The sequence below is a fragment of the Dermochelys coriacea genome, chromosome 22, assembly GCF_009764565.3.
Source record: "Dermochelys coriacea isolate rDerCor1 chromosome 22, rDerCor1.pri.v4, whole genome shotgun sequence".
NCBI lineage: Eukaryota > Metazoa > Chordata > Testudines > Dermochelyidae > Dermochelys > Dermochelys coriacea.
In genome coordinates this window covers 9835257-9863001 of record NC_050089.1, presented here as the reverse complement: position 1 = coordinate 9863001, position 27745 = coordinate 9835257, and the positions used below count along the sequence as shown (strand labels likewise).

General features: G+C 42.4%; 1 protein-coding gene across 1 annotated transcript; it reads left to right on the top strand.

Annotated features, from left to right (window-relative positions):
• On the top strand, nt 1-27745 carry ATP12A (ATPase H+/K+ transporting non-gastric alpha2 subunit). The gene is made up of 23 exons (XM_038380567.2): nt 1-284; nt 2531-2680; nt 6509-6568; nt 7698-7901; nt 8934-9047; nt 10037-10171; nt 10752-10869; nt 11665-11933; nt 13565-13763; nt 14407-14516; nt 15318-15452; nt 16222-16414; nt 17057-17232; nt 18455-18591; nt 19127-19277; nt 21212-21380; nt 22415-22569; nt 23370-23493; nt 23947-24092; nt 25069-25202; nt 26206-26307; nt 26947-27038; nt 27244-27745. Exons 1-23 carry the CDS (start codon nt 276-278, stop codon nt 27270-27272), a joined length of 3111 nt encoding a protein of 1036 aa, XP_038236495.1. The 5' UTR covers nt 1-275; the 3' UTR covers nt 27273-27745.

Here is a 27745-nt window from a genome sequence, read left to right as displayed (position 1 = left end):
GACATAAACAGCACCCTCTCCCCACAGGCTTTGGAAGGCAAACATATCCTGCCTGAAGGATGCCTAAGTGTGGGGAGGATTCCAGCTAACATTGGCTTTCTAGTTGGGAAGAGGCTACAACCCCTGTGAGCTCTTGCACTCTGACAGCCATAAACGATCCTGAGCTTCTTGCATCTTGTGTGTTCACATCACTTTTACTTTTCATCTCGGTATATATCATCCTGCCTGGGAGATCCATTGTTCCACTAGACCAGGGAAGGAATAAGCTCACAAAAATGGGAAAGGTGAGTGAGCGTTCACTGAAACAGCTATTTAAACATCTGGTTTCTTCTGCTAAGCTCTAAGAAATAGAATTTATTTGATAAATTAAAAATGTATGTATGTTTGAAATGGTTTGCTGTATACATGCCTGCTAAGGCAGGAGAAAAATAGGTCAGAAATGCAGGTTATTGTGTTTCATAATGATGGGAGATCCAAAGAGGTTTCTGTCTTTCACTCTGTCTTTGTGAGCAGTTCTAATTCCAAGTGTTTTAAACCCAGAAGATCAGAGAGATCAAATAGATAGGGGAAATACTGTGGAGAATGTCTCCTTTGCAAATGGATGAAGGATCAAGCCAATATGAAAAGATCTGAGAACTCAGGGTTAAAAGGAGGAACCATAAAACCTCTCTGGGAACTAAAAGGAGGAGATCTTGCATAGGAGGACAGAATAATTCATTAGCTTTTATTTATCTCCATGAATCTTCTCTCCTATGTCTGCTAAAGTTACTATAGTCCATAGAGTTGTTTCCTGGTTTCCTCTCTTCATGGAGACTTGAAAAGCTGAGCAGATTTTTGGTGGGATAGGGAAAGGAAGGCGGAGAAGGATGAGAGTGAAAAAGGTAACTCCGATAGATAACCCCAGCTTGTGTATCTTTGGAAAAGCAGCAGAGAGAAAACTCCTCATAACAGAAAGCCTTTATCTGGGATGTCTATGATCAAACAAACTGAAATGCCCTAGAAGTGGTTGTTCTGGGAATTCAACTCCTAAAATATCCATGGGGGAAACTTCTTCCCCACTGCCTCCTCCCACCTGCCCCCCTCCCCACCCCCCATGCCCTTCCAAAAACAAAAATGGTCAAAATTGCAGCATTCCTCACACTCAAGTGCACCTAGGAGTTGAAATGTGGTTATTTTGGGTAGTTTTTAGTTCAGAAACATAGGAATTAATATTTTCTGATGCGCTTATCAGATGATATACACACCCATTATTTTAGCTGTTTGGCTTTATATTTATTTAAAAATTAAAATGTTCAGCTTTAAACAAGTTTGCTTTTGTCAGTGTGGAAGTCCAAACATGGAAAAGTGTCCTGCAGAAGTTTACATATATGCATTAGATCCCCACTGCATGCAAACATAGCCAAGTAGAACAAGCCAATACTGAAGTTCAGCCAATAAGTATGATTCAGTCTGAAACTCAAAAGATTAATCCCAAAGGAATCCAGTGAGAATGGGGTCAGCCAATATCTCTTCCAAGGAATGGCATGCAGTTTACAGAATAATTATGATCTGGAATTATGATGATAGAAACTGATGAATTAACGACACAGGAAGAATGCCCTTAGGTCTGGGCTATTAGCTTATAGTGAGGAGGCAGCAGAAGAAAATAGCTAATCAATAAATCTAATGCAGTTAAATAGGATTGGCAGCTTCTCTACTCCAGGGGGTTGCTATTTAACTGCTTAATAGACCCTGCAGAGAACTGGCAAAAACTGGGCTCACAGTTCACCAGCTCCTGATCTGTCCTGTGCTCTGTGCACGAGACAGCAGAGATCTCCCAGTATTCTGTGAACAAGAGGATCACTCTAACTAGTGAGTGCAGTTTTTGCCTCAGGGTATCACTGTGTGGCTGAGAGGCCAATTAGACAGTGCTGCTAAATGGCATGATTTTGTCATGAGTGTAACAATATTACGTGTTTTTTCTTAAAGCTCCTGGAGTCAGGTGAATATGAAATCTTAGCTTCTATTTCGGGAAAAAAAAACTTAAACATGAAATCACAAATCCTAAATATGCCAACAGCAGAAGTTAAATAAAAAAGATCCCACGTTTTATTATTTTTTAAATGTCATGATTTTTAAGGCAATCTAATGACTTATTTGGGACCTGACTCATGATTTTTGAATGATTTGCATTGGCAATGGATCTTGGACAATATTTTTACTCTAAGGGCCAGATCCTTAAACTCACCTAAATTGCCATCTCTCTACTGAAGTCCATGGATCTATGACAATTTGCACCAGCTGACGATCTGGCTGTAGCTGGCACAGTGCATGTTAATGCTATAGAAATTTCAGATACAGGACAGCACCACTATCAGGTTCCCAGGAGGAAGAGACTGCAGCCACCTCTAAAACAGGGAAAACTTAGAGGTCCTGACTAGACACAGTACTTCCCTGACTCCCGTTAGCTACAGCACCTTATGATCACATGGCAACATGAAGCATAATAAGACCAATTAGACCTAACTTGCCTTCTCATTTCTGATTCTAGAAAAGGTCTGACATTTACTCAGTCGAGATCCATGGCGCACAGGAACTGGAGAAAACAGACAAGAAAGATGAAGAGGAAAAGTACAAAGACCTGAAAGGCAACAAGAAAAAAATCAAGAAGACAGAAGACCTTAAGAAAGAACTGGACTTGGTGAGTGTCCTTTGGGGGAGGTGAGGGGTGGGGTGCCTAATCTTGCTCCTGTTGATGATGCAGGATCAAACTGACCACTATAAAAAGAATGGTTCTGTAGAAATTAGCTGGTGTTGGAACAGTATCTCCTTTATTCCCAGCACTTCTCATCAGGTCTGCATTTTCCTAGGTGAAGTGATTATAGCAGGATTTCACCATCACCTCTTTAGGTAAGGTTCCATTGGCACAGAGCAGACTGACAAAAAGATAGAAAGCCAGAAGCCAAACCTCTCAGTTCAGAAGCTGGTAATATGTCTTAAAAAAGTGTACCAGATTGAAGTGCAACTTTTTCAGGCTGAAAGATTGCAGAGTGGATTAGTAGCTAGAGCTCTGGGCTAGGACTCAGGAGAACTGCGTGCTATTCCTAGCTCTGACAGTGGCTTACTGGGTGACTTGGGGCAAGTCATTTCCCCCTTTCTTTGCCTCAGTTTCCCCACCTGTAAAATGGGAATAAAGGATAGTGACTTCCTTTATAAAGTGATCTGAAATCTACTGATGCGAAGTGCGAGATAAGCGCTAGGCATTATTGCAGAACCTTCACAGGGCAGTGAGTTCCCACAAATGTGTTTCCAAGGATTCCACTAATAGCAGTACTTCCGTGGTGCTTTTCATCTTTCAAAGGTCTTTAAAAACACCAAGTAATTGATTTTCAATATCCACCCCCCCCCCTCCAGTGAAGTGAAGGAGTGTTATTTTCATAATTTTTATTTTACTGATGGAGAAATTGAGGCACAGAGAAGTTAATGACTCAGCCAAAGCGACAGAGAGTCAGTGTGGCAGAGCTGAGATGAGAACTTGAGAGTTCTTGGCTTCTAAGATTGCGTTCAGAATACTACACTATAGGTAAAATGATCAAAAGTTCCAAAGTGATTTATGAACGTAAGTTCCGTTTTCAAACGTGAATTAGGTACCGAAACTCAACAGGATTTAGGCTCTCTAGTGCCTATGTCACTTTGAAAGTGGGACTTGTGCACTTCTGAAAATTTTATTCCATGTCTCTCTCCAAAACCAAAATGAAGTCCACAAAATTCCTGTTGGATTATGTTTCTACCATGCCTAGCACAATGGGCCTCTGATCCATGACCAAGGTGCTTCAGTTCTATTGTAATACAAATAAATAATAATTTCACTCCAATAAACTAGATTTCCAACAGGATGAGATGGAAACATTAATAATCTCACTAACTGTCATATTTTAACGCCTCTGATGTAAGTTCTGCCTTTTATAGTCCCAAAAAGGAAGAAAGTATAGTTAAAGGATTTGTGGGGGTGCCATCTGACTCATTGGGGTCCTTGGCCACATAAACCTCACTGTGACTCGGTTCCCCCATATGTAAAATGGCTATATGCCTACTTCATGGGGTATTGTGAGGCCTAATTAAAGTTTGCAAGCTCTGAAAGGTGCTATTTATGGAAAATAAAGAATTATCACCACATGGAATTGAAAAGAAAAAGCCATCCTCTCTCCTTCCCCCAATATTCCATACTTAATCCTGGCAACCCATGGATTCATACAGAAGGGTCAAACGTGTGAGGTACCAGCTTTATTGTGAGCCATGTATCTGAACAGTGCGCTTGTAGCGATCAGTGTACTTTCTGGGCACAGGGGTCAGGGCTGACTGAATATACATGCAGAAGATATCTATGCAATGTTTTGTTCCTGCAGAATGACAGTCGGTTTGTTCTAGTTTTCTAATACATTAACTTCGCAGCCCCTCCTACTCTTTTTAAATTATGCCGTTATGAGGGGAACTGGGGACAAACTGCTGTCATGTTAATGGATTGTCTGGCCTGTTTGCTAACCCTGAGAACATCCCTTTACAGTAAGCATTTAAAACTCCCATACTGTTTCCTGAATGGTATCGGTTTGATCTCTGTAATTCCTCCTTCCTTCAATCCAATTCCCATCTCTGCAGCTACATCCTACATTTAATCAAGTGCATTAAACCCATGGGATGTCATTGCAGGGGAAAAGTTGTCAAGTCTCTCCCTACAACCACCATTTTCTACTAATGGTAATAACCTGCTGCTTCTGGCTAGAAGACTGTACTGCATGACTGCATACAAGACATGTTACTGCTACAGTTCAGACCCCATTCCTATCAGATAAGGGCAACAGTTTTTAGGACACCCACAGACACTGTAGCACTTCTTAATTCAGGATGTTGACTACAGTGCTTAATGTTTTGAGGCCTACAGTATCAGCGGATTTTAAGATTAGTTATCTTATCTAAATGAAGCAGAGTTATTCATCACAACCAGCATCACACAGGATACCTCGACACTATAATCCGAGGTGTAACTCTAGAAAGTGCAGACACACCTGAGCTAGCTTCGATTGAACTAGCCTGGTGTAACAGTAGCAGTGAAACCGCATGAGCACAAGCTAGCCGCTCGAGTACACCTCCAGAGCCCTAGGCGGGGTTATATGGAGTGCTCTCCAGAGGCTTCCTCAGACCGAAGTCCACCCAACCGGACCCAAGCCTGAGATGGTCAAGTCATTTTCTGCCCTTACCCTAAATCTTCCCCCTCAAACCTGAGTCAGCGCTGCCACCACTTACTGACCGTGGGTTGGCATAGCCGTGGCCAGGTGTGCCGGCAGCTGCATGCCCCACTTCTGCCCCCTGCTGCACTCTGCGCGCGTTGCAGAACAAGAGGCACTGCAACTCCTCGGTGTGCACAGCACAGCGAAGTGGCGGTGGCCAGCGGGAGCGGGGCACATAGCCCTTGCCGTGCCAACCCTACAGACAGGAGGAGGAGGAGAGCTGACCTGAGACCGAGTCACACTTGGAGTCAGGTCCTGTCAGGTTACAGGGCTCTGCTGCAGTCACACCTCAGATTGCCGTGTAGACATACCCTGCGGTGTGTGGAGGAGGCTGGGTGGAGAGGGAGTTACAGAAGTGCCAAAAAAATGTGGACACCATTTCCTAATGCTAATTTGCACTCCACTAGCTTTTAAAAACAGACAAGACGACAAAAAGACTTGTTAAGAAACAACACCCCTGTGGGGTTGATATTTGTTGGTATATCCGTTTCACATTTGGATAGATAGAGAGGTGATGAGACTTGTAAAAGGTCACACCATGAGTAAATGGCAGAGCTGGGATTAGAACCCAGAAGTCCTAGCTCTTCGGCTACAGCTGCTCAGAAAATATTGAAATTTTGATAAAACACTGTTTGTGGGAGGGGAAGGGGGGGTTTGAGAAAAAAACATTCCCTGACCATCTCTACTCTCAGCTTCTCATGCTAAGCCAAAAGATTGCCCTGTGTCTATTTTTGTATGTAGATGGCTTCCCAACACTTTAGTGTCTGATCTGTCAAGTTTTTCAAAATAGAAATTATGCTTTCGTATCTAAGAAGATAGATCACTTGCAACCATGAAAGAAGAAAAGGAACTGTAGCTGTAGCTGACGAAAGCTTATGCTCAAATAAATTTGTTAGTCTCTAAGGTGCCACAAGTACTCCTTTTCTTTTTGCGGATACAGACTAATACGGCTGCTACTCTGAAACCAACCATGAAAGAGGAATTTCCCACTCCATCTTCCGTAACACACATAACTAATTATGCAGGGCTGCATACTTGGGAGTGGTTCTTGCTTTTCTTTGAAGGATTAAGCATTTACCACCACTCTTTGAGGCATACTACCATATACTGGCAGCTGGACCAGTAGCCAAGAACCCAGGGCAATTCTAGTGCTCCTCAACCCCAGACATACTGAATTTTTCAGACCCACTTTCAACTTTAAGACAGTCTGCTCACTTCTTTTGTCTCTTTCTTTTGGCCTTCAGGATGACCACAAACTCAGCAAAGAAGAGCTGGAGGAAAAGTACACTACAAACATCAGCAAGGTGAGTAAGATATGAGCAAGGAATAGTATGAATCAAATATCCTTAGTTCATATGTGGCCTGATCCAAAGCCCACTGAGCTAAGTAGAAAAGCATTGATATCAGCTGGCTTTGTAAGAGCCCCACCATCATTATTAAAACAAAACATTTTATAGACAGGATGTACTAACTCTCAGTAGATACTGAAAACAGATCAGCCCAGATAGAGTGATTCAGATCTGGATTTTGATATGAATATCTCTGAAGTTTGAAGAAATTTCTGGGTATTTTAAATCAACACTATTGGAAAGCTTGAACCCAATGTTTGGACCTGATCTAAACTTTCCCAGCGTCTGAGGGAGTTTGGACCCAGTATTCAGAATCAGATAGGTCTCAATCTAAACAGATGGCATCAGTAAAACAATACAAAATCATAGAAATCTTGTGCTAAAAGGGACTTAAAGAGGTCATCCCAGCACGCTGAAACAAAATTACCTAGACCTTAACAGATATTTGTCTAACCTGTTCTTATAAACCTCTTGTGGCAGGGATTACACAACCTCCTTTGTAAACCCATTCCAGGGCTTAACTATCATTATAGGTACAATGTTTTTTCCCCAATATCTAACCTAACTCTCCCTTGCTGCAAATTAAGGCAATTACTTCTTGTCCTACCCTTGGTGGACATGGAGACCAATTAATCACCACCTTCTTTATAAAAAACCTTTTACATATTTGAAGGCCCTTATATTCCCCCTCAGACTTCTCTTCTCTGAAATAAATGTGCAAAGTTCTTTCTACCTTTCCTCCTAGGCCTTGTTTTCTAAACCTTTTATCATTTATCTTGTATCACAACTGTAGTGAGAAAGCTCATTGCAGATGACTTTACCTTTAAAGAAACCCTTGATTAGTGGAAGTCCATGGACTTGACTTCCTATTGACCCCCACAGGGGATTCACATGCACATCTTGGCATTAACAATACTTAGGTTTGAAAGCACGTTGAAAATATAAGGTCACAGACTATGGATAATCAAACCTCTATGTCCCAGGGAAAAAAAAAAAAAAAAGAGAAAAGCAAAGTTTCAGGTTTCGAATAAGAAGTCTTTATTGTCCGATTCAATGTTTACAATGTTTTTTTTTGCATTTGCAGGGTCTCACTAGTGCAAGAGCAGCAGAGATTCTGGCCCGAGATGGTCCCAACGCTCTCACTCCTCCTAAATCCACTCCTGAAATCATTAAGTTCCTCAAGCAGATGGTGGGAGGGTTCTCGATCCTCTTATGGGTGGGGGCTTTGCTCTGCTGGATTGCCTTCGGGATTCAGGTTGCTCAAGGTGTTGCTTCAGCATTTGACAATGTAAGTACTGTGCCAGCTATCTGGTCATCATCTCTTTATATTCTGATAGGGCTTTTTAGAGAGCTGGGGTCTCCAATCCTCCTACTTCAGTACTGAATCATTCCAATAAATGACAGATTTATTGGTATACTCTGTTTGCTCTCTCTTTATCTATCTTAGGCTTTCGTACTGCCACCCATCACCATAGTATCTAAGCACTTTCAAGTGCAACAGTGAAGTCCCTAATGGACTTTATGGAGTCTGACTCTTCTCTTTTGGGGTAAAAACTCTTCTTGGAGCATGCTCTCTTTGTCTGGTTCTGGTTGGTGGGTTGTTGCAGTTCTTGTTTTATTTTGGAGATTAGGCTAGATGGCGCTTTGAAGACAAAAAACAAACACACAGCTTAAACGTGTGGGGGGGGTTGTTTGTTCATTTTTATGGTGGCCTCTGCATCTTCTGGTTTGGGGTAAAATTTCAAAAGCACCTAAAGGATTTAGAAGCCTAAGTTCCATTTTCAAAAGTCACATGGGTTCTTTCAGTATTCTTTGTTGGATGAAGAAATAATAAAGTATCATAAGGCTATTCAGTTACTATTCCCAATCCAATAGTTTCCAGAAATTACTAGAATTCTCCTGAAAGCACTTATTCCTGTGAGCTCTGGAGCCTGACTTCTAAACCCAAAAGATTCAGAAGTTTGGATGAGCACCCAGTCTTCACCTAGTAGTGAAGTAGAAGGCTGTAGTTCACCTCCGGCCTTCTAATCGTGTGTTTCCACCCTGACCCCCAAACAGCTGGCTTGGCCTCCATTCAGATGAGATTCTTATGAAAACTCTTAAAATCCTAGTTTGTCATTTGAGGAGCCATTATGGTCCTTACTGCTTATTAACATGCATGAGCAGATAGTAGAACTCCAAGTTCTCTCTTAACCAGTTAAACTAGTTCCACCTCTGGCTGAAGAGTTTATTTTATCAAATTGTGTAATTATGATTTGTACCAGGAACAACAGTAAATGTTGTTTTTAAACTAACTGGAATCATTTATCTTATTGGTCAGCTGTACTTGGGAGTAGTCCTCGCACTGGTTGTCATCCTCACTGGTATCTTCGCTTACTACCAAGAGGCTAAAAGTACCAACATCATGGCCAGCTTCAGTAAAATGATTCCACAGGTGAGTAGCCAACCTTCCTCTCTGTTCCTGAAGAGCAAGGGATCGAAACAGTTGGAGGTTGAAGATATTAAATGTATTAATGGCACAAAACTGGCCTCATTGGCCTGTGTTTAGAGTGGACACCCTCTTTAATAGTGAAGGGAGAATTAAGTTTCCCTTTTCACTCAATAGTGGCTTTGCGGATGGTTTTCCCATAACAGAATTCAGCACCCAGGGCTTTCAGTGGATGAGAAGCAGAATCCAGTCTTAGAATACAAAGAGCTGGGAACTAATTTTTCTCCAAACTCCATCCTTCACCAGAAGGGTCCAAATCAGTCTTGGGCAATTTATCCTCTTTCTTACTCAAACATGAGAGCCTTTAGTTTGTTTTACTAGTGTAACCCAGGCTAACGTTAACAATTATCAAGAGTGCCAAGTGTATGAGTTACTGCTCCATCAGGTTGAAAATTGAATTAAAAAAGAATTCACCAAAGAGAGCTGGGCAGCAGTTTGATTACAGCAAGGGAGGCCTCCCATTCCTATTCCCAACTTTGCTGCTCATGGTGCATAATCTTGGGCAACTGGCAACCTCTGTGCCTGTGTTTACCCATCTGTGAAATGGCAATAGTATTGCCTCCCTTGTAAATCTCTTTGAGATCCTTGAATGAAAGGTGCTATACCAAGTGCTAAGTGTTATCAGATGACCTTGGTGATTTTTCATTGGTGACTTACATGGAATTCAGTAGATGATGAGGAAGAAAGGAATTATGCTGATGTATAACGAAGGGGAACCAGGTTTCAGAGTAGCAGCTGTGTTAGTCTGTATTCGCAAAAAGAAAAGGAGTACTGGGTGAAATTCAGCCCCAGAGCAGAGCTCAAAAACGGGGGTAGGTGGTACACAGGCCTTGTATCTGCTCTCTGCCAAGGGGTGAATTTCACTCATAGTGAAAGCAGGAGGGGCATGGAGGATGTGGGACTGGTTACACTCTTGTTGTTCTCTTATCCCATAGCAAGCTCTTGTCATCCGAGATGGAGAGAAGAAGGAAGTGTCTGCAGAGCAGCTGGTGGTAGGGGATATGGTGGAGATTAAAGGTGGAGATCGGATCCCAGCTGACATCCGTCTGATCTTTGCTCAAGGCTGTAAGGTAAACACCAGCTTTAGGATGTGTAGGGATGAAAATGGAGATGTGACGTTTATGCCACTTTTTTCAGAGAGGTTGTAAGAAAGGAGAGACCATTTGTACGGAGAGGATAACTCAGCAGCCAACAGAAACCTTGGTTGCACATGTATGCTATGCCTGTGCAGAAGGTCCACTGTGGCACACAGTGCACATGGGACAGAAAAGCCCATTACTTATAACAAATCTCCACTCCAAGGAGAGTCAAGTGCAACATCTCTGCATCATGATACCACAGCCAGTCTCCTGCCAATGCTATTTCCCAGGGCAGTAATGGAAGCACTGACCCAGTAAACCTCTCTGCAGCGTTGGAGGTAGCTACTTGAGTTATGCTTCCCTCCAAGTCACTAGGCACTACACTGGTTGACTTGATCTCCATGATAATAGAGGCATTTGCCCTGTCATACTCTCCTACCAGGAGCAAAGTTAGACTTTTCTGATTACCATATCCCTGCCACCTACCACCACAATTGCTGTAGCCCTTCCTTACATGTGTACGAATGCGAGGGTTGCCAACTGCATGAGTGTGTCTTTTGTTGACTGACAGGTGGATAATTCCTCCCTCACGGGGGAATCAGAACCACAAAGCCGTTCCTGCGACTTCACCCATGAAAACCCCTTGGAGACTAAGAACATTGCATTCTATTCTACAACCTGCCTGGAAGGTAACCTGCAGACTGAAGGAAGGGGCTGAAGAAGCTGCTTGTGTATAGGCACCACATCACACCTGCTACTAATTAATTCTCAACAGTGCTTTTTGTAGGAATCCCCAGAAAGGTTTAGGACAAAGAAAAACAAATTAGCAATTACAAAAAAGAAACACACCATGCAAACAAAAATAAAACTCAAAGCACTGGGCTGGCCCTAAGTTCTACCTAAGCTCACAGCTGACATGTATTTTTGGCTGTCTGATCTGGCGCTAGATATAAGCAATAGCTGATCAACTCCTCCTTGCTTTTGGTTTCCCATCATTATTCTAAGTCATGTAAAGTCAGAGCTGCCCATAAATAAGTGCTTCAGATGCTTGAGGAAGTTGCTCTTATTTTTAGAGGGGAAAAAAGTACTTAGTGCCATATATATCAAATTATTTACTATGTTTGTCTAGCACTCTGTACAATGGGTCCCTAATTGTTGACGGAGGCCTTACAGTGCTACTGCAGTACAATCAATGAACAACACTGATGAAAATACACTGTGAGACCCTCCCTTCCCTTATGTAGATAATCCTTCCAGATTTCTGAGATGGATGACATTTCTGTGGTGAAGTACCTGTAAATAAAAGGTTGACAAAGGTCCCTAATATCAGGGCAATATTGCACAGGAGACTCATAGCACACTGGGGTCTGGGTCTAGGACATGAGCTCCTAGGTGCTACAGTAATGTTATATTTCTTTACTAATTGTAATTCTCCTTAGGGAACCAATCCCACACTGTGCTGATAACCTCTCCTTTTCTTCCAGGTACTGCCACTGGCATGGTAATCAACACTGGGGACCACACTATCATCGGGCGCATTGCCTCACTGGCATCTGGAGTTGGGAATGAGAAGACACCCATTGCTATTGAGATCGAGCACTTTGTGCACATTGTGGCAGGAGTGGCTGTTTCTATTGGGGTTCTCTTCTTCATCATTGCTGTGTCCATGAAATACAAGGTTCTGGACTCCATCATCTTTCTTATTGGCATCATTGTGGCCAATGTGCCCGAAGGACTGCTAGCCACAGTTACTGTAAGTCTACATACACCATAAGCATGCATTGTACAGCTTTGCTTCTGCTTGTACCAGAGTTCATGTCAGTGTGTGCATCACAGTACAAGGTGGTCTAGTAACACAGGGCCAGTCCTAGGTTCCTGCAGTCCTGTTGACAGCAGGGGATCCCCAATTCTCATAATCCCTTAGTAGAGCTAGGATTAAAATGGGTGCACTCTTATTGAGAAATGGGCTAAGGATGGAACTGTTTACTTCAATCCATCTGAACTTTGGGGCCTTGGACCTGCCCAGGTTTTGGAAAATCCAAACTCAACTCCCAACCCAATATCACCATGTTCAGCTCTCTCTAGTTTTTGTGATCTTCTAGCAGATGCAACAGCTGCTGCAAGATCAAGTATTCACAGGTGACCTCATGCCAGCCCTGAGAAGGCCTTACAGAGATCTTTTCAGAGCTGGGAATTTCCCAATTCAAGCTGGGGAACTCCAGAATTAACAGAGACCGTAATCTCAAAGACTTCAGCACAACAGTTGCATGTACATATGTGTACACAGCAACACACCCTTTAATATAGTTTTGGGCACCATTTCTGTCCCCATTACTGACCTGCTACATGACCCTGAGCAAGCCACTTCCCTTCTATTTGCCTCCATTTCCTCATCTGTAAAACTGGGGGTATTACTACTTCATGTGCGTATGAAAGATTCAGTGCAGTAATAGTTATAAGCATTGCAAAAGCCCCAGATAGACGGCGCTAAAGAAGTGCAAACTATTCTGAGTACCATTCGTAATAGTATACTAATCCCATCCTCGGCATCGAGCTACCTATGCACTTCACATGGAAAGAACTGCCACTCACACATCGGTGGTCTTAGCCACAACCACACTCAAGATGTGAAACCATTGTCCGTCATCTTTGGTGACAAACAACTATAATAATTATTAGTACCAGGACACCACAGTGATGGTCACCTTAGAAATATTATGACAAAGTTAGTGGTAATGTCGGCTACCATTAGCTTTGCAGTTACACGCTTCTCCCAAATTCCAGACCTTTTACTTGAAATACGCTCCTAATGGCTGTCATATCCTCCTATCATCAAGTCAGTAGTCTTGTCTAACCACATACGAGCCTGTGTGCCAGATGCAGTATTTGCTAACTAGAGGCCAGATTCTGATCTCAGTTACACCATTATAAATCTGAGTAGCTTCACTGGCATCAATGAAATTACTCTAGATTTACATGAACATAATGGAGATCAGAATCAGGACCTATAGCTTTAGCAGGACTATGGTTGGTTGAAAAATATCATTTTTTAACAAACAATTTCAGGACTTTTTCCCAAAAAGCTCAGTGAATATTTTCTGGATTTTCAACCCAAAAAAAAAAAAAAAACACAACAAAAACCAAAAATCTTTTGAAGAAATATTTTGGCTAAGTTTTTTGGAAAATAAAATCCATTTTTTCTTCATTTAAAATATAAAAAATTTACTGAATTTTCCATTTTTTTCCCTTGAAAAAATGCTTTAGTTGAAATTTCAAACAAGCTCAGGTTACCATCCATGGAGTGGCGTTGTGCACGGATTTATTACATTGCTCACTGTAATGGTCCCTCATTAACAGGGGGCTAAAATTCTCTCATTCCACTAGGTGAGTTTGTCTCTGACAGCCAAGCGAATGGCAAAGAAGAATTGCCTGGTAAAGAACTTAGAAGCTGTGGAAACGCTGGGCTCGACCTCCATCATCTGCTCTGACAAGACAGGGACCCTCACACAGAACAGGATGACTGTTGCCCATCTTTGGTTCGACGATCAGATCTACACGGCTGATACCAGTGAAGAACAAACAAGTAAATATATATAGGAGTTGGAGAAGGGCAAAGGGTGGCTTAGACATGCCACACGGTGGTTGTCAATCTGGATTTAGCTGGGGCTGATGGTGATGACTTGTAGTCGCATCATCTGGTGGCTCTTTCGTGGACTGTCTTCAAACAGGCTGATGGGACTCAGGACAGGTCCCATTGGACAAGCACCCACATCAGAAAAAGCAATCCAGCTGGTAACAAGAAGTCTCCCCCCCACACCTTGTTGACCATCTTAGTCGAGATGGCAAGGACTGAATGTAACCTGAACTCCAGTCTCACCCCTGGAGATGGTCCTTACAAAATCAGGTTAAGGCACATTGTGTGGGTGGGGGAAGAGAGCCTGTCCTACAGCTTTTTTCTGGATAAATAGAATTATTCAGTCTAGGAAGTACCAATTCATCCCCTCTCTTCAGCACTAAACAAACAAAAGGTCTTGACCAAAATAACTCTGGCAGGACTGGTAGGGAGGTAGGGGTGGTGTGCACGAAGAAGACATGGTTTGAATTTCTATATACCAATATCTGATAAGAATGGCTATTTTCTCCTGCAGCTGCTTTAACATAAGGATTCCACTAGCCAGTAACTAAAAAACTGCAATGTTTGTTTGGTTTTTTTTGCTTCTTTTCAGCCCAGTCCTTTGATCAAAGTTCTCAGTCATGGGCAGCTTTATCAAAGATTGTAACACTCTGCAACCGGGCCGAATTCAAACCAGGACAGGAGAACGTTCCAATAATGAAGGTATCCGCTACTTTCTTAGCTCATTTCTTTTCCACTGAAAAGATTGCATGCAAAGTTTGTCTTTGTTTTTAGTGCTGCCTTTCATTTTAAAATTCCCATCACTTTTGTGTTCTTTGCTTTACCCTTGAAAGGAGAATAAAGTGGAAACAGACAAAAGCAATATTCATTTAAGTCAAAAAACAGCTCAGATATCAAGAATAGTCTTTCCACACTATTAATCTAAACTAATCAGAACATAGCAAGGGTAAGAACTCCGAGTTATTTCCTTGTAGAGCATTTGTTATGCGCAGTACTCTGATTAGAACAGGGGACTCCAGATTTCTGGGCTCTACTCTTGATTCTGTGACATGCAATGGAACTCACTTGACAGTTGGGAAAACCGAGGCACTGACATTAAGAGGGTAGAACATTCATTTGCCCCAGAGCAGAGTTATAAAGCTTCCAGAAGAGCAGAGAACAGCCACAGATCTTTCACTTCCATGGAATGAAATGCAAATCTCATCTCTTTGTGGTAGCTTTGTCACAACAGCAACCCTAAAGAATGGCTCAATATCACTACCCTAAAGACCACAATTAGTAAAATCAACAGCAATACAACCCAAATGCTCCCATGGCATAATTCAAAAGAAGGATGGAAAATATAATCTCTCCTACTGATTGCTTGGTGCTTTGCTGCCAGGGTGACAGCTACATTAAAACGTACACTTTCTATCACACGTGTGTGTAAAGTTATTTCAGCTCCTTGGATGAAAGTGAAAAAGTATTTCTACTAAAAATACATGTTTGTTCTTCTCTGCACAGAGAGTTGTGGTGGGTGATGCCTCAGAAACAGCCCTGCTGAAATTTGCTGAAGTAATCTTGGGTGATGTAATGGGTATTAGAAAACGGAACAGAAAACTGGCCGAAATTCCTTTCAATTCTACTAACAAATTCCAGGTGTGACTTTCTTCTTTGGAAAATGAACCAGTCAATCCATATCTTTGTCCAACCCAGTGTTAGTGCCTGGGACATGGTGACATTAATGGGTAAATTCAATATCCTATACAGTTTAAGCTCATAAAACCAAAGCCATGTATTTCCATGGAGGCAGCTACCCTGTTGGGACTTTCATGCAAGGCCATGCAATTAGTTCCAGGGAATTCAGGTTATATTATTAAAGCGGGAATGGAGCTGTAGCCCATGCAGGGTGGCCAAGCTGCTTTGAGCACTGTATGTAGGAATGCATCGTTTCTATAAACAGTGTCTCCATATTAAAGATGAGGGTGAATCCAATCTGCATCATTTTATGGAAATAACAGTACTGAAAACCCTTAGGCTCCTAGAAAGTTGACAGTGCTGCCTAAGATTGGGCAAAGTTTGGGCACCTGTGTCTTATTATTAAAATCAAATTATTATTATTACTATCACACAGTGATCTGGTATATGTCATTATACCAAGGTATTTCATTCTATCAAAGACCAGATTTATCATGTCAGAAGAGATAACATACCATTAGTGAGAAAGAGGAGGAGAAATATTTCTTGGCTCCAAGTTAAATGGACTCTTATGGCCAAATTCTTCTGTCAGACAAGCACGGCCAATTCCCATTGCCATCACGGTGGGGGTTGCATATCTGAGGGCAGAATTTAGCTGTTGGTGGGTTACGGTGGAAACTGAAGGGGACCATACAATGTTTCAATCATTCCATCTTCATGGTGCACACAGCTCTCAATCCATGAGACTGAAGACCCCAATGATAAACGCTTCCTGCTGGTGATGAAAGGAGCTCCAGAGAGGATCCTAGAGAGATGCAGCACCATCATGATCAATGGCGAAGAACAGCCACTGGATAGAGAGAGGGCTGAGGCTTTCCAGACAGCGTACATGGAATTGGGAGGCCTGGGAGAGAGAGTGCTGGGTGAGTTCAAAAGGGAACTGAAAATGGATTGCAACAGAGAAGGGAATTGGGAAATTAAAACTGAGTTAAACTCCAGTAGCTCTGGGCAACTGGATGTTATATTAATGGATGCATTAGGTGTGCATGGGAGTATTATACGTGACAATCCTCATTCCAGTCTTGGAATGACAGCTGAAAATGGGTACAATCTTAGAGGAAAGAAGAGAAACTACCTGCTCATTCATGGATGAAATGGTAACTCCCCCCCTCAAAATAAGTAAGGGATTAACCCACATCAACGCTGCTGTAAACTTTTTCCAGCAGGGACCGTTGGACAGTAGCTTGCACTATGGGGGTGGGGGGGTCTTGACCTTTAGGCACTACCACCATGCAAATAAAGAATCATGAATGTATCTGGTACATGGAAGAAAGCACTCTTCATTTCTGCTACAGGTACCAGCTACATTGCTTTGAACGCTGGTGCTGTAAAGGAACGTTAATGCAACTGACAAGGATTAAAATTCCACCACAGAGGACATTTCATGGTTGTTTTTTAAAATGCAGTGGTGTAACATAGAGAAGAACAAATAGCCATGCTGTATCAGGTCTCCCTTTCTCTTTTTACCCTTCCCATCCACCCTACTCTATTGGGTTTCATTCCAGGCTTCTGCCATTTGTACCTGCCTGAGGACGAGTTTCCAGACACCTACCCCTTCGATACAGACTCCATGAACTTCCCCACCTCCAACCTGTGCTTTGTAGGGCTCTTATCCATGATTGACCCCCCTCGCTCCACCGTGCCAGATGCCGTGTCAAAGTGCCGCAGTGCTGGGATCAAGGTAGGGTTTCTGCCCGTCAATAGCATAGCAGTTCTACATAAGGGATTCCTAAAGCACCCATGATATAGCCTCAAGTTCTTGCTGCATCATGGTAACATTTAGTGTATTCAGATTAACACATCTCAGGAGACAGTTTAAGTCTTATTATCTTCACAGCTACCATTAGTGTTGGCCTGGGGTATTACCTGGGAGTAAATTTACACCCACTTAAAGTCTCCTTACACTGCCAGCGTGGTATGAAGAGGACTTAATGTAAATTGGCCCATTGCAAAGATGGGCTGAAACCAAAACCCCAGATGAAAAAGGATTCCAAAATTTGGGGGAGTGCAGAAGTTGATCCAGATCCAACTTTGTAGCTCAGGCCCATTTCTAATATATAAAGGAACCTCTGGAGCTTGAATTATTCACCCTAAACCATGAAAGAGTGACAAAAATCCTTCAGAAAGGGGAAGAACTAAATTTAGATCATAAAAGCGGAAAACTTTTCTAGTCTATGCTAAGCAACAGCTTCCCTAGCTGTCTTGCCAGGACATCCTCAAATATATATTCAGCTCAAGGGGAGTGAATTTCAATTGCATATTAGATAAGAAAAGGGAAATCAGCCTTTGAAGCAACTGGCCTAGAGCAAAATGAAGGCTGTCCCAATATTGGGTAAATTGCTGGCATTCTGAGGCTGCTAGGCTTGCTACCAAACAGCTTTCTCTCCTAAAAGGTTGAATAGACATGTGTCCCAGTTTTCTATGATACCTTATGTCACAAGGACCTATTTTATGTTGCAATATTAATCAGTTTCCAACACACAATGCAAACTCATATAAAGAGCTTCTTTATTCTACAGTATTGGCCCCCATCAACTCAATGGCAATATAACAGCATTTGGGGTTATTAGTGTTCTATATAAAAATAAATATAGGACCTCTGTTTAGGAGGAGGAGTGAGGCAGATCAGAATTAGAGAAGGACCCTGCATGGCCCTGGTTTCCTGAACCAAGCCTTCCCTTTCACTTTCAATTCAACAGCGCCAATGTCACTTGGCTTAGCAACTGGTGCTAACATAGGGTTAGCAGGTTACTAACAACAATCTGAATGTCTTTGAAAACCTGACTGCATGCTCAGCATGCTAAAGAACCAAAGCCATTTCTTGATGGAGAACATCCACTTCAGTTCATCTTTCCTTCCGCTACTCCTAAGTTTCTCATTCAATGCACTTGTCCCTTCATCAGGTTATCATGGTCACTGGCGATCATCCAATCACAGCAAAAGCAATTGCCAAGAGCGTAGGCATCATTTCTGCCAACAGCGAGACCGTGGAAGATATTGCCAAGCGCCTCAACATTCCAGTCGAGCAAGTCAATAAACAGTAAGTGCAGAAAGCAGATATTTGGAAATGAAACCTTTCCTTCTCCTCCTATGCGTGTATTAACCTGTTTCTACGAAACAGTCACTTTTTGCTCTCCTGCTTCTTGGTACCTTCCTAGCCCTGATATCCATTCAACTATTCATCTCTTCGACCCAGAACCATCCATCTAGTTTATTCTGAAATGTACTGAGGCTGAATGGAGTTTTGATGATTCAGTGAGAGAAGAATAAGATAACCCATTCTACCTCTTCCAGCCAATATAGCATTGCTTCCTACAGCACATTCTTGTTCTTTGAAGGTCTACTGATGGGGCCTACTACTACTTTCTTCACTAGGGAATCGTAGTAATACCTTGCATTTCTATGGTGCCTTTCAGTAATTCCTGCTGACAAACGACTAAGGCTAGTTAAAATTGACTTGCTTATTGCTGCTAACGCCCAACCCACTGAATTGAGTACAGTATTTGAATGAATGTATTGTTTGCATCTAAGCCTTTATGTCTGAGTTTCACTGTGCATTCCTGTGGCTATTACAGGGATGCTAGAGCTGCTGTAATTAACGGAATGGAGCTTAAGGATATGACCACAGAGCAGCTGGACGAGATCTTAATCAATCATTCAGAAATAGTCTTTGCTCGCACTTCACCCCAGCAGAAATTGATCATAGTGGAGGGCTGCCAAAGGCAGGTGAGTGAGAGAAGGCAACAGATAAAGATATGTGGCCATAATGGATTTGTACAGTGATGGTATTTGCTCAGATGTCCGCCTCAGCAACAAACAGAAATGACAACCTAGTGGTGTTAGAAACAGGTAAGGGGGGAGGGAGGTGAGTTTCAGTGCACCACAGATACTGCTGAGGTTCTTTTCATCCTCAGCCATCTGAATCTACATACTGTAGTGAACTGGCCATTGTGCCTTTGGCACCCCTGTCTTACACTGGATAGAATCTAAAGCTGCTCCACTGCATGTCAGGAGTCCCATGTTGGTACTGGCTAACTGACACTGCTTCTGTGTTAGGGCTGGTGCTTGAGGGGAAGTAGCAGAGCTGTAGTTACACTTTGGGTGGGAAGTTCCAGTTGTGATGGACACCACAGTCACAATGCTGGAATTCCTGGGGCCAAGGATTTATTATTTAGGAGGCCCCTTCCCCAGATGGTTCTATAAACCCAGATGAAATCAGCATTGTGACCATGCCCTCTTGTCCATCACCTTCAGTCTCACTTAGGCCCTCTGTACAGTCGTGTTTAACAATACAGGGCATGCGTCCCAATAAACTGCTTTATAACATGATTTGTCTAGGGCCAGCCCTTGTTAAACTGCCTCTTAAACTGTTTTATGGTTTAGATAGGAGACTAGTGCGGGGCAGGATTTTAAGAGTTTTGTCCCATTCACCGCAGTTATTATAAAGCTGTCTGGAGCAGAAGCAGCACAGTGGGGAGCATATAGTGCACCATGAAAAAGGTGAGCGGAGCACCATCCAGAACTCCTCCTGGGACTTCTCAGGGCTGTGCAATCCCCCGGCTTCCCCACCAATGCAAGCTGTGATTTATCTCCATGCTCTCCCTCAAATTTACAAGGAAAGCAGATGCAGCATGACCCACTTTTAATTTTTGTAGCTTTGGCAGAGCTGAGCTTTCCCATCAACATCAGCTCTTTGGGTTTAATCCTGAATTGCTTTCAGGGAAACAATGATATTACTGTTTAATTTCAAGTATCACCCCATTTTAGATGGCAAGCTCTGGGTACATTTGTTCTGTGCTGTGCAGATGCCCCACTCCAGCAGATTTCTGAAGGATGAAGAGCAAAAAAAGTCAGTTCATGTTCTACGTTAGTAGCTAGAGCCCATACCCTTCTGTTCATTATATTATTTCTAACTGGTATCACTTAGCAAATCCCTCAAGGGAACAAGACATTTGGTATTTGTCGTAATCAGTTTGCCATATTTTTTCCTTTGATTTTTTTCTGATTCTGCTCAGAACACTCCAATTCTCCAGAAGCCAAGCATCTTGAGAGGATACTTGGTTACATGTAGGAAGTTTCATCATAGAGGCTAGTCCAGAGAACTGGGGCCTTTTCTAGTTCGACCAGTTCAAATCAGTTCAGGTTCACAAACTAAAAGCGAGGGTTAGCATTTTAGTGGCTGTTCAGTAACCTTCATTAAGTTGGAGTGGGGGTGGGGTGCGTGTCTCAGCTACTGAACAGGTATCTACATCGCAAGGGCTACCCCAAAATTGACATCCTTCATAGACACCTCAGAAGAGAGCCAAGGAGTGGATGGACCATGGTGACTGAATCTCCCTCCACCTCCCACGCCCCCCCCCCTTAGAGTGTCCCTGGTTTCTTCAGCGAGGGATGGGATACATTCGCAAGGCACCGTAGAGGAAATATATGCGACGACTGCCTATATTCTACCTGGCTAGATGAAGAATTTGTCTTCAGGCCAGGGCTGCCCATCCAGCACCTTTCACCAGCAAACATTCACTTTAAAAGAACATCTCAAGAGCACTGATATTAATTTTAACTTGTACTGAACTCTGCTCCAGAGGCTTTAAAGGTGGAGGCTTTTTCTTGCTGGAGGATGGACTAATTTCCTCAGTCACCTGAATCCTACTGTGTTCCAGGATGCAGTTGTTGCGGTGACTGGAGATGGAGTCAATGACTCCCCAGCTCTGAAAAAGGCAGATATTGGAATTGCTATGGGTATCGCCGGCTCCGACGCAGCTAAAAATGCAGCTGACATGATCTTGCTGGATGATAACTTTGCTTCTATTGTCACAGGAGTGGAGGAAGGTAAAAATAAGACTCACTACTCTCATCCCTAATGTAAACTGGAAGCAGTCGCATTGGATTTATAGCCACTATCCCCTGTCTTATTATTTTAAAGAAGCCCACTTGTTTGCACTATTGTTCACTTACATTTGCAGACACCATTACCTGGAATATGCATGAAAACCGGGGGACTGCATGTTTATGTTTTTGCAAATGTAGGTATGCAATCATACATTTGTGCATACCAGAATCTCTTTTTTTTAAATAAAGGCATCTCTTAGGGCTAAATGGTCAGTTTATTGACCTTAGTAACTACCTACCCAATTCTGCATGCATTGGTGATGTGTCCCTTAATATCCTACACAATCCAGTTTATATCTATGGACTTAATTTCCTCATTTAAACTTCAAACTCTATGGACCTAGCTGCAATGGGATCAGAAACGGGGTAGCTAACCGCTTTAAAGTTGGAAAAAGACATGAATCACCTCCAACCACAAACACATCCTAGGGTTTTATGACCTGCTCACAAAGAGCAAGGAAACGTTACACAGATACCTATTTGCTCAGTTCTGCTATGCCTATCAGTTTGAATCTTGGACAAAAGCCCTTCATTCATGTCTGATCCCATATTGCTTTGAGCCTCAAGTTACTAGTGCTGCAGCAATCGCCTGTACCCTTTTGTTTTTATTATTTGTTCTCCACCCTCTCTTGGCTTGACCCCAGCTATACTACCATCCACTGTGCTTTCTAACTTGGGGAACTGAAGCTTCTAGTAACTTTAAAGCTGATCAGAAAATGGGAAATTCTTTTTTCCCAAGGAAACAAATTATTTTTATTGAAAATTTTCATTTTCAATACATTTACAATGAGAATTTGGCTTTTTGCCCAAAACAATTTAACTTTTTAAAAATGAAAACCAATTTTTTTTTGGAGGAAAGCAGAGATTTATTCCAAATGTTTTAACTTTAACTGCTGAAAAAAAGATGGTGGGAAATTTTCAGCCAGCATTAGGCTTAGTGAGTATTTTAAAATAAACTTTCTGCTTTTCCTCAGGCCGCTTGATCTTTGATAACCTAAAGAAAACTATCGCCTACACCCTGACCAAGAATATTGCTGAACTCTGCCCCTTCCTGATCTACATTATTGCCAGCATCCCGCTGCCCATTGGCACAATCACTATCCTGTTCATCGACCTGGGCACAGACATCGTAAGTTGTCTTACCCCAGACATGGTTAAAACCAGCTGGCCGCCCGTGCAATTTCATGTGCATTTTATTGACCATGAGAATGAGTAACTGACTAGGGTTTGAGTGCCAAGGAGGCTCTTGAGCCTCTCTGGGTGTGAAGCAATTAGATTTGATGTACATCTTTGAGGGATTAGTCATCACTCACGAACTGAGAGCTTAATCACATGGGATAGGTAAGATAGCAAAACAAGCAGAGGCCTAGAGTGAAAGCAACTGGATTTGGAGGAGGGGAAAAACTAAGATGAGGAGGGGAGCAAGGGAAAGCGGAAAGTAAAGGCTTTGCTCATATGCATTGACCAAGAACCCACTCTGGCCAGGCCTTTTGATTAACACATGCAGGCAGTGAAATATCAAGAGAGCACATATATTACCAGTGTCATATCTTCCTCAAATCATCTGTTTGCTACAGTATAGGGAATGACAACTGGACATACAGATGAGGGATCCTCTATCCTCCCAATAGATTCAAAAGATCCCTCCTCTCCTTCCAGTTTCATCTAACCCTCTGGGGTGGACGAGCATGTTAATGTTAATGGCCCCAAGGCATGTGTTTCAGACCTTACCCAAACCTTTTTATGGTCCTGAACTGCAGACTTCATTGAAAAGAGCCTTTTGTCATTTACTCCTTGACATCTGGGGCACTCAATGTTAACATAATCCAGCTAACAGACATTGGAGAAAGAAAAGCCAGATTTTATTGAATCTCCCAGAAGCAGGAAGAGGTTTGACAGTGAGGTTCTGAAAGACAATTTCTCTTGTAGATTCCCTCTGTTGCATTAGCCTATGAGAAAGCTGAAAGTGACATTATGAACAGGAGGCCCCGGCACAAGAAGAAGGACAGGCTGGTGAACGAGCAGCTTGCTGTGTACTCCTACCTGCAGATTGGTATGTTTCATCATTCATATAAGAGGTGGCTAGGCTGGATGAGGAGAATGAAGTCAGTGAAAGACTCTTGAATTTGGTTCCCGGCCACAGGAAGGAGTGTAGAGTAGTGTTAGAGTGGGGGAAGGGAGTCAGGACTCCTTAGTTCCATTCCTATGATCTCAACTCATTGTGAGAGCTTGGGTATGCTTATTTAACCTTCCTCTGACTGTGTGCACACCTGTTCTGTGGTTACAGAAATGCTTTATCCATAGGAGTTGGGAGGCTTAATGAAGAATGTGCTGAGATTCTTGATTGGAAAGCTTCCTATATGGTCCATGCAAAGTACTATGGGTCCAGAAAGAGCTAGTTTAACACTGACTCTCAGCAGACTTTTTTCTTGTTTCCCCTCCCTCCCCGCAAATACATTAAGTCTCACTCCATCCCTTTCTTATTTCCCCCTCTTCTACTTTGCAGGGATCCTACAGTCAATTGGAGCCTTCCTGGCCTATTTTACCGTGTATGCTGAACAGGGCTGGCTTCCTAACACACTGCTCGGCTTACGTGTCAATTGGGAAGATGATTACAATAATGACATAGAGGACAGCTATGGGCAAGAATGGGTAAAGCATCTGTAAAAAAATCCTCTTCAGTTAAATCCCTATTTTTTACTGGAAATGGAAGATTCTCTTCCCTCATGGGCGGGGGGGGGGGGGGGCAGAGGGGTAGGGAGATGGAGGGAAGCTTAGAAATGTTTGGAGGTGGAACTGATAGGGAAAGATTTAATATCAGTAACTTAGATTCATTTTAACTTTATGCCACTAGATGTGAATTAGTTTCCCAGGTTAGATTTCTTGGAGCTGTTCTTTGGCTTTGGTCATTCAACATTAGAGCCCACTATCTCGACATCTAGAATTAACCTCTTTTTGCTTCTCTCCTAGCCCTGAAACCAAACATCCTCCCCTATTTCTGTCTCAGCTATAGGTCTTTGTCAACAAGAGCCTCTCCACCACTCTTGCCTCCCTTTCTAGAGTATGTTTAGATCCCCTCTACTCCCCCATTACTGCTTCTGCACACCACTACTGTCCCAGCTGTGATGATACTCTCTATAGTACCATACTGAGTCTCTCCTTCCCAGCACTGTGATGGAACATTGCTTAAATTCCATAACCTCTGGCTGACATTAAATGAGTGTTAAATAGAACCGCAACCTCAAGATTTAATTCCAAAATCCAGTACTGAAAATAGGTCCTAACAAATGCTGTTCCCTAGAGGAATTCCTGCTGCCCATGACCACGATGGTTGTGGGGAGCTCCCATCCTTACACTGTTCCCTACAGCAATCACCATAAGCAGAGGCAGTAGGGGAATTTATTTGAATTCCCCACCGCCAAGGCTCTCAACATTCTCTACAACAGCAGCTAATGGGAAAGAACAATGGATTCCAAGCTGTTGCACAAGTGCAAAGGCGGAATTATTCCAGACTTATACCTATGTAACTGGGAATCAGACTCTAGACTATGCAGCCATTCCTATAATGCAAGTACATACACTTCAGTGCCCGACCTGTAACAAAGGTACTTTTTTTATTCCTTTGCAGACTAGATACCAGCGGACATACCTGCAGTGGAGTGGCTACACTGCCTTTTTTGTCAGCATCACAATTCAGCAAGTGGCAGATTTGATCATCAGGAAAACACGGAGGAATTCCCTTTTCCAGCAGGGTCTTCTCAGGTGGGTGCTAAAAGTTCATTAATGTAATGTGGAGGGGTCTTAGCCTGGAGGTCTAACAGTCTTATCCAGCCTCTGTATGTTCCTTGGGTGAAACTGGAGTCAGAAATAACTTCCTCCATGCTTCCTTCTTGTTCCCACCAACTTCCTCTCTCTCCAGCTTCTCTCTCTCAAAAAGAAAAGGAGTACTTGTGGCACCTTAGAGACTAACAAATTTAGTCTCCAAGGTGCCACAAGTACTCCTTTTCTTTTTGCGAATACAGACTAACACGGCTGCTACTCTGAAACCAGCTTATCTCTATCACCCAAGCTTTCAGTTAGCAATGAAAATAGCTACAAGAAAAACAGCTAATCAAAGTTGTTCGAATACTGACATTTCAAAATTAAAATGTTTTAAAATGGGATTTTTGACATTTTCACGCAAATCCCTACCTCCTTTAAAAACAAAACAGAACTAAAGAGCTAATCAAAATTTTGCAAAATTTCCAAAAAGGAGAAAATGGTGTTAAAGCTTTTTCATTAGTTTTCAGCCTGCTTTTGTAGACTTTTGATTTCCAGGAGCTATCAAAAGGTCAAACTCTGTCAGCTGCTGAGCACCCTTCAAGCCCAATTGAAGCCAAATGATTGAGGGCATCACACAGTACTGAGGCCACAATATAAAAGCTAAGGAGTACTTGTGGCACCTTAGAGACTCACAGATTTATTTGAACATAAAAACTGACACCTTGTCCATATGACCTTTATGCTCCAGGATGAATGGGCTGTCTTCAGTTTTGCATTCAAAAGGGAAGACACCGTATCTAGCCATCATGCCTGTCAGAACCGCTGTCCCTTCTGAAATGCTCATCATGGACTGTGCACAGAGCCAGAGCCTGCACCTACTTAAGTAGAGCTTCTACTCAGATTTGTACCTTTGGGTTACATGGTGTTAGAATGGTACCAGCTCGTCGTAGATACGAGTGTTATACAGATCACATAACCATCTTCTTTACTGGTTTTCTCGTAGGAATAAAGTAATCTGGGTGGGAATATTCTCCCAGATAGCTATCGCTCTGATTCTCTGTTATGGTCTCGGAAGCGTTACTGCCTTGAACTTCACGCCCCTTCGGTGAGTTCCAATTCTTCTGTGTACATCTGTGTTCTACCTCATCTTCAAATGTACATATACACATTAAATGATAGGAAATCTACACTCAGTGGCATGGCTGATTGGAGGGGCATACCATGTGGAGCAAACTTCTTAGAGAGAAGAATTCAAAGACTAAGTTTTAGGACATAATTAGTTGAGTTGTCTGAAATTTCTCAGTCAAAAAAAAACTGGGACACATTTTTCATGATCTTTTTCACAAAAACATGTCCCCTGTTTGGCCAGGGTAGAGAAAACAGTTTATATAGAATAAGAACTTCCCTACCCATTATTCTAGAACTCACGCTATTGGGTGAGGCTATAAAACATTTGCTTGACTACATTTTATTTAAAATGACTTTCCTTTCATATGCCAATCCAGTTTCTGATGTCCTTTGAGTCCAGGATATCACAAGAGAGCCTCATTTTGCAGCCCCATTTTCGGAGCAAACAAGTTCTCCTCATTTACAGATTCAGAAAGGTCAAAGGGCCCGATTTTTTCTCTAGTGACAACATCAAATCAGCTGTTCGGACAGCAGGCCCTCAGAATTCAGCTGGAGGGACTGCTCCTTTCAAATGATAAGCTCTGATTGATGAATCTCCTTTATTTCCCTTTTCCAGGGTTCAGTATTGGTTTGTGGCCATGCCTTATGCCATCTTGATATGGGTCTATGATGAAATCCGGAAGCTTTTCATCAGGCAATATCCAGGAAGTAAGTAGAACCTCCCCTCGCCTCCGTTGGCCCCCCCCCCCCCGACTAGCATTTAATTCTCAGTCCATTTCTGCCACCACCACCCTTCTCAACCCCAGCTGTATCATTTTAAATGGATTATCTAGATAATGCCTTACTTAATTTTCTTCTACTGGAAGAAAAAAAATTCCTAATTCCTTGATATTTTCCCCTCCTCCTATCATAGGTTGGTGGGACAAGAACATGTATTACTGAAACAAACAGTCTTCATCACTGTGCTCCTTTCTCCCTGCTGGAGAGTTCTTTGATTGTCTCAACCGGCCTCTGCTGCTGAATGGTCCTGCTTGTGCAATATAAAATAACCACAGGGGTTCCCCTCATCATGAAGAAACAAGGACTTAAGAGGCTGAAAAACCACCTTACACTGTACTGTAAAGCTTAGACTTGGCTGAAAATTTAAATACTATCTATTTTTTATAAAACTTTCCCCCCCCTGTTTAAAGTGTATAAAGTTAATGGAAAAAACCTCTCATGTATATAGATATTAAGGAAATCACACATTTGTAATTTAAGGCATTGACTTGCACTAGGTTTGTTCAAGCTGTTTTATTTGTTTGCTGTTTTGGAGCAATTGAACTGTGAGCAAGTGCATATGCAGATCTGAGTGATGTCACCAATGATGACTAGACTGTATAGGCACAATTTGATAATAAAAGGACTTTTTCCAG